General features: G+C 34.5%; 2 protein-coding genes across 2 annotated transcripts; both read left to right on the top strand.

Annotated features, from left to right (window-relative positions):
* The first annotated feature begins 2,356 nt into the window (after positions 1-2,356).
* LOC145600107 (spermidine synthase 1) lies at positions 2,357-6,915 on the top strand. Its single transcript, XM_081655991.1, has 9 exons — positions 2,357-2,727; positions 4,118-4,194; positions 4,296-4,418; positions 5,143-5,247; positions 5,492-5,564; positions 5,751-5,822; positions 5,925-6,120; positions 6,355-6,484; positions 6,569-6,915. Exons 1-9 carry the CDS (start codon positions 2,529-2,531, stop codon positions 6,632-6,634), a joined length of 1,041 nt encoding a protein of 346 aa, XP_081512117.1. The 5' UTR covers positions 2,357-2,528; the 3' UTR covers positions 6,635-6,915.
* Positions 6,916-8,681: 1,766 nt separating this feature from the next.
* LOC145603119 (uncharacterized) lies at positions 8,682-12,303 on the top strand. The gene is made up of 14 exons (XM_081659249.1): positions 8,682-8,897; positions 9,448-9,559; positions 9,870-9,982; positions 10,062-10,184; positions 10,269-10,435; positions 10,556-10,631; positions 10,808-10,894; positions 11,272-11,352; positions 11,468-11,500; positions 11,603-11,656; positions 11,770-11,811; positions 11,895-11,973; positions 12,058-12,128; positions 12,223-12,303. Exons 1-14 carry the CDS (start codon positions 8,682-8,684, stop codon positions 12,301-12,303), a joined length of 1,335 nt encoding a protein of 444 aa, XP_081515375.1.
* Positions 12,304-12,687: the final 384 nt, after the last annotated feature.

The raw sequence follows: 12,687 nt of genomic DNA, 5'->3' as shown, positions 1-12,687 counted from the left end.
TGCTAAGTTTAGATACCAATTTATTGGTATATATTAAATTACTTTCTTTCTCCTAAAAATACTCACTCGAGTCTCACAAATGGAGAGAGTCTTAATAGTCCTTTTTGCCACATCTTACGATGTGAGAAAACAGAAGGAAAAAGATGGAACGTAGAATAAAATGAGGAAAAATTACTTCAGATTTCTAAATGTATGGATTTTGAAGCTATATGATTAACAACCTATGCTTTTGTTGGGTTTCATGCAATATTGTGAAAAACGTACTTGGACAAAGTTGTTATGAACAAAGAGATTTGACATTGAAAGCATTGTTCTTTGTTTTACAGAAATCAAATGATGAATCTGGATGGTGAAATTCGATGGGGATACTTTTTAGCGGGATAGTCTGGATAAGCTATAACTTCTCCATCACGCAGACCACCACTTGTTGCGGATATTAGCCACTGCATTTGGGGGCATCTGGAATACTTTAGCTGCGTAGTTTAGATGCCGCTCTTATTAGCTACTAATTTAATGGCTTTAGTAGTAAAAAAATTTACTAGAGCAATCTATCAAGGCGGTGCACTGCTGAGCAGCTGATTATACAGAATGAGCTTCTGAAATCAGCTTCTGTTAATTTTTCAAATTTTTAAACATTTGAAATGCCATCGTTAGGCTCTATGGTTTTGATAGAAATTGCCATTAACTAATGTCATACTCTGGTAGTTTCAGCTATTGCCTATATACGGAGTATGTTTTTAGATCAATTGCCTTCTTGGTTGGCTCGTGTTGAATACTTTTGAAGTTTTGAGGTGGGTGTAGGGGAGGATAGTATGTAATTTTATGTTTTATTATGTTTGGAAATTAGTCATGTAGAATGAGTTTTATTCAACAAAAAGCCATCTCAATACATAACTCATTAACTTATAAAAAAATTTGTGGTATAGTTGATGAGGATCAAACCTAGCCTCACAGGGGAAGTTGGTAGAACTTGTTATATACACCCGGGTGTATCGTGCACCTAACTAACCTAAGGTTAATTTTTACTTCATTTGATGATTAAATAATAAACAATCATCAAAATGAGAACAAAATACTTAGAGGTGCATGGTACACCCGGGTGTATATAATAAGCTCTCGAAAGCTGGGGGAATCACTAAGCTCGATACTTTGGGAGTGGAGGGAAGTGTTAGGGAATTTCCATCCCAGAGTGTGCTAATGGGGTTTAATCCCACAACTTCATGGTCGTGAGACGCAAGCCTAACCAAACCACTAGCTTGGTAAATACTTATAATTATTATTCGAAGTATTTTGTACTAGGCCCAATTCAATATATTAAACAATAAATTTTTTGTTATTTGTTATTTGTTTTTTTTTTTTTAACAATATATTTTGGTTTTTTAATTTCACACCGTAATATAGAGGTTACTCAATCATTATTACAAGTGTACTTCAATCAGTATTACATGAGTTATTTTGTTTTTTTTTTTTTTACACGTAGGGCCTGTTCACATTTACTGAACTGAACTGATTGGAGCTGAACTGAATTGATTGGAGCTGAACTGAACTGAATTGAGCTGAAATGAATATTTTATGAGAGGGAAATTAGGAGCTGAACGGAACTGAACTGAAATTAAGTAAATGTGAACAGACCCGTAGTTATATGGTGTGACAAGTCATATACAAAACGTACTAATTAATTTCCATATCATTATAATCAAAGCAAAATCATAGGATACTCAAATACTTTCCTACTAGCCTACAATATATCAAAAGCAGAACTTTAACTTAAAAAAAACAGCTAGCAGCATAAAGATAAAAAGTACTCATATTCCCAAATCTCCAAGCCCAATTCAGAAATCCTATCATTTTTAAATCATATGCTGTCTTTAACTTTATAAAATCAATCTTTCATGACAAAAAATCTTTATAAAATCAATATGTTGTCCAAAAAAAAAAAAAATCAATCTTTATTAAATCGAACTATATACTTCCTCCGTTTTTTTATATTATTGCACCATAAGTTGGGCACAATACTTTTGGTAGTAAAAATAAGAAGAGAGAAAGGTAAAAATACAAAAGTGTCCATTAATCATTGTAATGTAAATATAAATTAAAGAATAAGGGTGAAAAGTGTAGTGTGAATAGAGCTAATTTTTACCTAAAATGGAAATGGTACAATATTTATGAAACTTCCGCAAGTGGAGCAATATTATTAAAATAATGGAGGAAGTATTTTTTTTTAAAAAAAATTTATCTTAATTCCAGCTGCTACCCTTCTCCTTAGTTTCGGCAAATTGCACAATTTGTCAAGCATCACACATCCACAATATTCACACACATATAAATTCACACCAAAATTGTGTGCCCTATTTCATTTTGGCCCCTCTGCCCCTTATTGTCTTCATTTTTGGCCCCTTTTTCTGCTTTTTATTCAAGATTTTAAGGGTTTTTACAAGAAAAGAGTGTGAAAGGGGGATAACAAAAAATCCCAAAAAAAAAATATTTTTTTAAAAATATTTATAATTAATTTTTCTATAAATTGATTGATGGCTGGAGAGGGAATAGTTGCTCCTTCTGGTACAGATTTACCAGTAAAGAGACCTAGAGAAGAAGAAGAAAACATGAGTGACAAAATTGTTAATGGAGCTTCCTCTGTTTCAATGGAGGCTGAAGATGATAAAAAACCCAATTCTATTTCTTCAATCATTCCTGGGTGGTTTTCTGAGATTAGCCCAATGTGGCCTGGTTTGTTTCTTTTATCTATTTCTTTATATTTTTATTTTGATTATGATTTGTTTTAAAGGTATTTTTTTAAATTAGATTTTCTGATTAGATGCTCATTTTTATTGGGTTTTAGATTTAATGTTTGATTTGTTGTTTTAATTGTAAATTTTTTTTATATTTTGTAGTTGTATAAGTTTTCTGGGTTTTGCATGTGTTCTTGTAATTGTAAGCTTTTCTGGGTTTTTGATGGGTTTAAGTAATTTTTAATTTTTATATATTTCTGGGTTTTTGATGCTATAGTTTGTAAGTGTTTGTTTCACAAAAATCTATTTTTGGGTGTTTTATGCGCTATACATGTGTGATGTTTTTGCTAATATTAGTTAATTTTTCTAGGGTTTTGGGCAATATTTTTTATAAATTAAATTGGATATCCACGTCTCCACGATTAGCAATCATTGTACCATGTGTGGTGGTGCTCTGGATGAAGTTGCCATAATATTAAGCTACTGTAAATCTGTGATTGTGCTAATTATTTTTTCAATCATATCATATGTTTAAAGCACATATACTAATAATTGCACCTTCTTTTTGAAAGGGGCTTTTTTTTTTTTTTTTTTTTTTTTTTTTTTTTTTTTGTTTACTACAAGTATTGATAACTTGTTATTCCTGCAACCTGACAAATTGCTGTTGTTAGATTAATTGAGCTCAAATGCCGTTTTGCTGTCAGTCACTTCACCATTGTTTAAGTTCTGTTAGTCAATTGCTTCAATTGAATAGTATTCTGGTTGTGTTTGATGTGCTTGATTTCTTTGATGCTGAACGAACTTTTGAATATATGAGTATATGCTTTGATTATATTGGTGGCTGGGTTTTGGTCATTTGTTAAAATGTCATTTTTGATTAAATACTACATTGACCTTAGGAATTTGATATGAGCTTCTAGTTGTCGTAAACTTGATCCAAAATAACATTAGTAGCAAGTAGCAACAATATGATATGTATGGATGTACTGGTCTAGATAGCCAAAATGTTGCTTTGTTAATTGTGTTTGAAGTTATTGTAGAATTTTGGAAGGAAATGGTGGTTTGAAAACTTGTTGACCCTTACTGTTCTAAGGAATTGAACAAATGGAGCAAAAATATATAAGCTGAGTTCTGTAAAATAAATTGGTATCCAAATAATTGTCAAGCCAAATCAAATAGTTGCCTCAGTAGTGTCATTGTGAAAAATTGACAATTGACTCCAATTAGTAATGCTGTTTTGTGCTCAACCTTATCTAATTCAAACATTTGCAACCTGACACTTAAATAGTGATGTATTCTCTCTTACGCAATTTGTTTTTCTCGATTAATAAGAAAATTTGAGGCCTCTCCTACACATTGCTGATGATGAACCCTTAAATCTGAAACAGGTGAAGCACATTCTTTGAAAGTGGAGAAAATCCTGTTTCAGGAAAAGTCAAAGTATCAGGATGTCATAGTGTTTCAGGTATTCTAACTTTTTAAGTATATATGTGACTTAATATAATTTCTTAGTTTATTGTATTTTGCAGTTATTTTTTTATTAACTTAACTGTTTCTTTGTTACAGTCATCAACCTATGGGAAAGTTCTTGTTTTAGATGGAGTAATTCAGCTCACTGAGAGGGATGAGTGTGCATACCAAGAGATGATCAGTCATCTCCCACTTTGCTCTATTCCAAACCCCAAAAAGGTTTTTTTTTTTTTCTCTACCTCTGTCCTGATTCTTGAAGAAGGAACAATAATTGTGTTTATCTTCATTGTTTTCCAATTCATTTTCTTATTATCTAATTGGTGGATCTTATCTCTCATCAAGATATCAATGGTTGTGAACCCAATAAAAAAAAATAAAAAAAAAAAACCCATATTTTTGTTATTCTGTAAGGTTTATTGGCATATAATAAGGCAAAGAAAGCATATCCTTTGGAGCTTTAAGCTCATTTGGATTTGTTTGGTGTCTGAAAAAGCCTTTTGATTATTCTTTAACCTGTATTCCACATGCCTTTTTATATGGGGAACAATTTGTCAAGTTTTAAGTCTCTAGGTAATTGTGGGGGCTTTTTAATGCCTAAATTTCCTCTGTTTTCATCTTTCTTTGTCTGTATGCTTGGTTGTCAAGGTTCTTGAGTAGAGTCGTTGGAATCAGTGGAAACTTGTATTGTGACAATCAATGTCTTCTTCTTTTATATTTAATTTCTTAAACTTCAACCTATTGACACAAAGTCAGTGGCCATGGCATGATCTCATGTTGTTGCTTGTAAGAGATTTAATTTGTTAGCTTGTTTAATTTTCAATGTTTTCATCTGGAGGCTACCTTATGGCTTGCCAGTTTTCCTGTGTGGAGGGTTCTTGTTGAGGCTAACATGTTTCCACTTCTTGGTGAAAGCCTAATATACTGATTCTGTTTTTATCTCTAGGTTCTGGTCATTGGAGGAGGAGATGGAGGTGTCTTGCGAGAAGTAGCTCGCCATTCATCAGTTGAGCTTATAGATATTTGTGAAATTGATGAGATGGTAGTAACGGTGAGTAGTTGAGAATGACTTGTCGGTTCCTTGTTATTCCTTAATAATGAAGATAAAGTTCAATCCCTTGAACATAAAAAGTTATTCAACTTGATCTCTATATCCTTATCCATGTTTGTTATCATGGTATTATTCCTTGGAAATGGAGGCATCATTTAGAAGTGTATACTCAATTATGGCTTCTGTTGGTCCTATTATATCTTGACTCAATTTCTGCTTCGGTTGACTTTTTTTGAGATTCCAGGTTTCTAAGCAGTTTTTCCCTGAGGTAGCTGTTGGATATGATGATCCTCGAGTAAAATTACATATTGGTGATGGTATGCCTCTTCAATCCTTTCCTTCTCGTCCAAATTGTTTTACTGTTAACTCCTTTTTGCATATTCTTTGTGTGTGTGTGGTGTATGTTAGGGGGTATCTCTGTCAAGATTTATCTTTTCTTTCTCATTGTATCTTTTATCCCTCACTCCAATGGTACTTTGACTAATGAGAAATTTGTCTTTTAGGAGTTGCATTTTTGAAGGCGGCTGCAGAGGGGACTTATGATGCAGTCATTGTGGATTCATCTGATCCGATAGGTTTCCCTTTAAGCTCTTTCTCTGTTCCAGATTTCCACTATATTATATGTGGTTTAATGTCTTTCATTTTAATACTTAATTCTTGCTTCGGACGTTGACCAGGTCCAGCACAAGAGCTCTTTGAGAAGCCCTTTTTTGAGTCAGTTGCAAAGGCACTGCGACCCGGAGGGGTCGTGTGCACCCAGGCCGAAAGTATATGGCTTCACATGCATATTATTGAAGATATTGTCTCAAACTGCCGTCAGATTTTTAAGGGCTCCGTGAACTATGCATGGACTACTGTTCCTACATATCCTAGGCATGTTCTCTCACCCTTGTTTCTTTTTTTCTTCTTGCACCCCTAAACATACACAAAGTAATTAGTGATTATATCTGTAAAAAAAAAAAAAAAAAAAAAAGGAAAGTTAGGTTTGTAGGCTAGTTTACTCGAATCAAACATGTGATACTATACTTCTGTTTTCCTCCAGTTATGTACTCGTATATTATTTACCAGCATTTGTTACTGAATCTTAACATATATTTTAAATTTCAGTGGGGTGATTGGTTTCATGCTTTGTTCTACTGAGGGACCAGAAGTTGATTTTAAGCATCCAGTGAACCCTATTGATAAAGTTGAAGATCATGGAAAGACAGAGAGACCTTTGAAATTTTACAACTCGGAGGTAAATTTACTATTTTTTGTTCTTTTGTCCTATCATTGTTCATTTATCCACCATCAAAATCTCACTTTTCTTGTTTGTTTGCAGCTTCATTCGGCCGCTTTCTGCTTGCCCTCTTTTGCAAAGAGGGTTATTGAGGCAAAATCCAAGTAAATCTTGGTCTGCTATGGATACCGTGTTTCCATTAGAAGGAAAATTGCATATGAGCTCAAGCAGAGAATAAAGATTTTTTTCTCTTTCTGTTTTTTTAATTTATTTATTTTCCCCGACAATTCAAGCAGACAAGCTTTCTAGTCATTAGAGATGTTATAACAGTATTTGTTGAAATTTCTTTCCCCTTGAACAAAACTGAGAGAAATCATGGTAACAAATTTGTTAGCTTGTTTCAGCTGTAGTTTTATAATGATAAAGGGTGTCATGAAGATTTTATGCAATATTGTCTTGAGTTTGGAAAAGAGAATATGTATTCTATGCCTGTTTGCACAGGTCTGAATCGGCCAAATCAGTCTGAACTGCACAAGTCTTGTGTATACACATATTGTTATCAGTCTTGTTATCAACTGAATTGCACAAGTCTGAATTGGCATCAGTGTATACGCATTTTGCTATCAGTCTTGTCTGAATTGGCCAAATCATATTATTTTCATATTGATTTCGTGAAAAATACAAACAATTATGTTATGGGACTTGGTAATTGTTTTACTATTCAAATGTGTTTGAGCAATAAACATCAAGACGACACAGACAAGACAACTATACCGTCCTTTGTTAATGATCTAGCTTGTTGCTTACGTACAGGGTGTTCGCGAAGTCAAGGTCGATGTAGGAAACATTATCTACTTCCTCCGTTAATGGTTATTTGTAACTAGGGGGTATTATTTGTGAGATATAAAATATTCTTTTGTTGCAATTAACCGGAAGTATAATTCTTAGAATAATTGCTGGGTTGAAGAAAAAAAAAAATCTAATTATAAAGTAACATTACATGAACATAAATAATTTTAGAAGTCATTTCCAAATTGTTTGTCTTTAAGACATCTTAAAAGAGTTTAGGCTTTCTAAGATATTTAATAGGAAAATTTGTCTAGGACAACCTTTTAAAAGACAGTTTTTGTCTAGGACAGCCTTTTAAAATTTTCTTGGCAAAGTCAGACCCTAATATAATTTTTTTTTGTTAATGACAACCAACCCCCATTTTCAGGTGTTGACCCACTGAAATCCGGCGTTGACCCTCACGTGACTTGCACGTGACCCTTATTTCTCCTTATTGCACCCCACCGTCATCATTGACCACCACCATCATCACCGACCACCATAAGAACCACCAACACCATGAACACATTCGAGACCAGATCGACCACCAACACCAAGGCCACCATAAACACCTTCTACATCGGACTATTACAGCACCAATCTTCTTCATCTTATTTACCGCTGCCGCCACCACCACCATCACCAGTGGCATTCTTCTTTGTCTCAATTAAGGATCTCAAATCGACACAAAAGAGAGAGAAATGGGTGTGCAATCTTAGAAAATCGACGGAAATCGATTAGATCTAAAGCTAGGGTTGGTATTTTTGTGGTAGCTTTCGATTTGTTGTGGTCTGCGTGGAGGGTGGGTGATTGTAGGGTGCGGTTTCAGGAGTCCTGGTGGTGGGGTTTAGGGATTTCGGGATTTGCTGGTGGTGGATTTTAGGTGGTGGTGGGGTTACTAGTTGTGGTGTTTGTGGTGGCCTGGTGGGGTGGTGGTTCAAGTGGAGTACGCATAATGGTGGTGAAGGGGTGTCAACGCTGGATTCCGGTGGATTAACGCCTGAAAGTTGGGGTTGGTCGTCGTTAACAAAAAAAAAATTAAAATAAGGTCTGACTTTGCCAAGAAAATTTTAAAAGGTTGTCCTAGACAAAAAATGTATTTTAAAAGGTTGTCCTAGACAAATTTTCCTATTTAATATTCAATATATAGTAAAATATTTAGGAAACACTTTCTATGTCAACACACTTGATTATTTCAAGACATGAACATTTCTGTTGGTGGTACTATTTTATCTATTTGTTTGAATTTATCAGAATAAGAAACCTGTTACCTGTATGATGTTTCTATATCTGTATGTTTGTTGCCAACTCGAATCCTCTTCTCCGCGTTGCATAAGGAATGATTGATATTGTACAATCTGAGTTTTCTGCAAGCAAGGAATTATAAATGGAAAGTAAATTGGTAGAGAGTTTGCAAGGCATGAGAGACTTGCTAATGTTCCGAAATATAAAGCTTTTATCACATTTGCTGGTGGCGCTGTTTGTTCATGGCATTGCTCATGAAATGTCTAGTCCATTTCTGATGGAAGTGATCAGTCGCGTTTTGTGTCCTGAAGAGTCTACCTGTTCTTACGCGCTTTACCTGAATAGTCTTCAAAAAACTGTAATCCTATCTCATTGTTTTCCTCTTTTTATCTTGCTGATCTTTGTTTGTTGACTATTTTTCTCTTGTTCGTTTTGAGGGATGTCAGGGTTGTTGATCTGACCTACATACTCACCTACATATGTTACGTACTCTTCTTCATAGTGTTTAATATATATTTATTAGATGCTTGATGAACGTAATGAAGAGATTGTTTAGCTATATATTTGTATATGACATCATTGACATGTAGCATCACTTAAAGAATTATTTAGCTAAATTGGTAGAGGACTAGAAGGTAACAGATTGATTTTGGATCAGGTGATTCAGGTTTATGAGCACAAAAATCATGTTTAAGATAAGTTTTATATTCTGATTTTGTGAATTTTTTTTGCCTAGCAAGGAAGTTTGCCAAGGATGATCCTTATTTTTTATTGGTTACGAGTATTGATGTGCTTGTCATCTTGTAAGATTCTACGTGTGGTGTATATCGAGTGGATGGTTTTGCAATGTTTCAGTTGTTCTTTAATGGAATTGTTTCTATGTTTTGACATAGCATTATACTTTGCAGTTAGCTGGGCTTCTAATGATTCCTGTACTTCCAATATTGTGTGAGCTTTCGGATGAGTATGGAAGGAAACCACTTCTCCTTTTGACTATGTCTACTTCCATATTCCCTGTTGGTATGTAATTTGATCAGCATCTCACTCTGCTTATCTCTTATTTCCCTTTGTTAAAACTTCCATAAGCTTGAAAGATAATTAAATGTTGTATATAATCCTGTTTTTAGTCAATTGTACTCCGACATAGATATGCATCAATGATACATATATAAGGTGCCTCCGTGCCTGTAGTGTGTTCTCTTTTCCTGCAGTACCCTTTACCAGCTTCCATAATTTGCAAATCAAAGTTGCACATGTACACCTTGTTGAGCTGTTTTCCTTGAAGATTTGTGTTGCTCAACATCTTTTTTGGTTTTTTTTGTTCCATCAGTTCTTCTTGCCATTAGCAGGTCCAGGGGATTCATCTATGCATACTTTGCTCTTCGTTGTCTTTCCTACATTCTAAGTCTCCGGAGTGTATTCTGCATTGCTATTGCCTATGCGGTAAGATATTACTCAAGTTGTCATTTGGAATTTGTAAATGGCAATGAAAGGACTGAGAATAAAAATCACTCTCTGATAGGCAGATGTAGTTGAGGATGACAAAAGAGTTGCAGCCTTCAGTTGGATCACAGGTGTTATGTCTGCTTCATATGTCTTGGGGAGTTTGCTAGCAAAGTATATTCCGGGAAAGTACATATTTGAGGCATGTTTTTACCTCTAAAAATGTTGCTGTTTGCTGTGAAGTCTTGGTTGTTACCGTTTTACTGATAGTGTTACTTAATTTCAGCTGTCAATTCCTCTCTTGGTCATGTCTCCACTCTTTATTCAACTATTCGTGGCTGAGACTGCTAGGCGGGCACCTATGACAAAGCAATCACTCTGGTCCATCTTTTTTAAGTCTATCAGAGAGCGTTACAGTTCTATTAAATGTGCTGCTGCTGTTATTTTTACCAAGTATGCTCTTACTGTTTGTTGGGTAAAGAAGACTATTCAGCATTTCATTACCCCTCAATATTTTACAACGAGGATCTTTTCAATATTACATTTCATCCTGATGACATTCTTTTGTTTCAGACCTAATCTCAGGGGCATTTATCTGGTTTCTTTCTTGTATGAGTTCGGCATGTCTGGCATAAGCAGTGTCTTATTGGTATGTTACTATGTTGCTTCAGTAGTTTTGTAATCCTGGCTATCAATGTTTATTTGTTTGGCTTTGCCGGAGCTTTGAACTTTGCCTTGTGTTTTTCTTAATCCAAGTAGCTTAGCATGTTCTATCTTATTGTTTTACAAGAAAATGATTTGACTTGTAGATAACCTCCTTTGCAGTTTTACATGAAGGATGCACTAAATTTAAATGGAAGTAAAGTTTCAGAAACGTTGATGATTGTCCAAGTCGGATCAGTTTTCTCACAGGTACTAAAGCTTTTCCTTGTTTATAACTTCAGTTGCCTTTTCGCTATATATATGCAATAACTGTTGGATTCAACCTTGTTAAATGAAGTTCAGTTATTTTCGGTATGGGTGTTGATTCCCTGATGAATAAAGTTCAGTCTGTAATACATAGTACAATGCATGGATTTTGGAATGGGAAAAAGACATGAAATTCGTAATTTGAAAATATTTAACAGAACTAGAAGCTAAGTACTACAGTAGTATAAAGTATCTGATACATAGAATATGTAGAAAATGAATGAAGCATTAGTTTAACCTATTATGGAGTAATTCCATGTCCACTGATTAGCATCTAAAATACTTGCTGATATCCTGTGTTTTTTTGGTTCTGGCTTCAGATGCTTATAGTGCCTGTAATTAATACACTGACTGGGGAGAAGGCGATACTTTCCATGGGATTACTGGCATCTGTGACTTATGTAAGTTTCTGATACTTTAATTGCCACCGTATTTTTGCTTTATTTGTTTGTTACTTCACATCTTTCAAACAATGTTATGATCTCAGTATGTTAAATTTGTAAATTTGCTTTACAGGCATTTTTCTACAGCATGGCATGGGAAACTTGGGTGCGTAACATTGGAAACAATTAACTACTTTTGCTTATGGTTGTGTGACTTATAACTTGCATCAGACTCGTAAAATCTTATATTATATTGGTTGTTCTGCAGCTTCCATACATTAGTGTTTCACTTGGATTGGCATATGGATTTGTCAAACCTTCAGTAAGCTGCTACATTTTCATGTGTGCTGTTTGTAGATTGAAGTGTTACTTGTGCTAAACTTGCATCAATATTTGTTAATTCAATCTTACATATGTTTGTTGCTTAATCTTCAGATATGTGCTATTATTTCAAGAGCATCGAGTTCAAATGATCAGGTCAGTTAACTACGGATTTAAACAATTCACAACCATGTTTTTTTCTGTGTCCAACTGCCTTAAGGATATCTTTGAATCTGCAGGGAAGAGCACAAGGTTTCCTTGCTGCAGTAGATTCAATAGCAGGTTTCGTATCACCACTTATTATGACACCATTAACTCGTAAGTTATACATCTCTATTCACATCGAGTTTAATTCAACCACTAACTACAAGTGCCTATTGATTAATATGTTTGGACATGCAGAGTGGTTCCTATCAAACAAAGCACCATTTGATTGTAAAGGTTTCAGCCTGATTTGTGCAGCCTTCGTAATGGTACATCCCTCTCCAATCACCCTCTTGCTCTCGTATTGTTTTTTCACATTTTATATTTGTTTTGATGATGGAATGTTTTTTGCTTTACTTTCAGATGGTTGCGTTGTTTGTTGCTATGCCGTTAAAACCAGAAACAACATGGAACCATGACCTCAAAGTAGTTCTTCTTACTTGAAAATGTGTATAGACAATGTCAATTGTCAAATTAGTTTCGCTTCACAATGTATTTAGTGGTTTGAGATTCTTAGTGTAAGTATTTGATCAGCAGCAAAAGGCTGAGATATAAAAATGAGAGTAAATTTCCTGCTTTAACCTTGTGTATTTAGAACATAAGAGTACTTATTTTTGACAGTTGATAGAATTCATTGCGTCTTTTTGACAGTCTATTTATTTCTTAGTCCCATCATAATGCAGGTTCGAATCCTGCCTCTCCCACTTGAAAGAAAATTCTAATGCCAAAGCCCAAAGGCAACAAAAATAAGTATCGCCTCTATTGGCTAGCAAAGTAGGTCTTGTACACAACTTGTTTTATACAAAAGTGACCTTAAGGGGTACCACG

Source organism: Chenopodium album, chromosome 21 (genome assembly GCF_948465745.1).
Source record: "Chenopodium album chromosome 21, dcCheAlbu1.1, whole genome shotgun sequence".
In the NCBI taxonomy this organism is placed as follows: domain Eukaryota; kingdom Viridiplantae; phylum Streptophyta; class Magnoliopsida; order Caryophyllales; family Amaranthaceae; genus Chenopodium; species Chenopodium album.
Note: the sequence above shows the minus strand (reverse complement) of the source record. Positions and strands in the feature narration are given on the sequence as shown.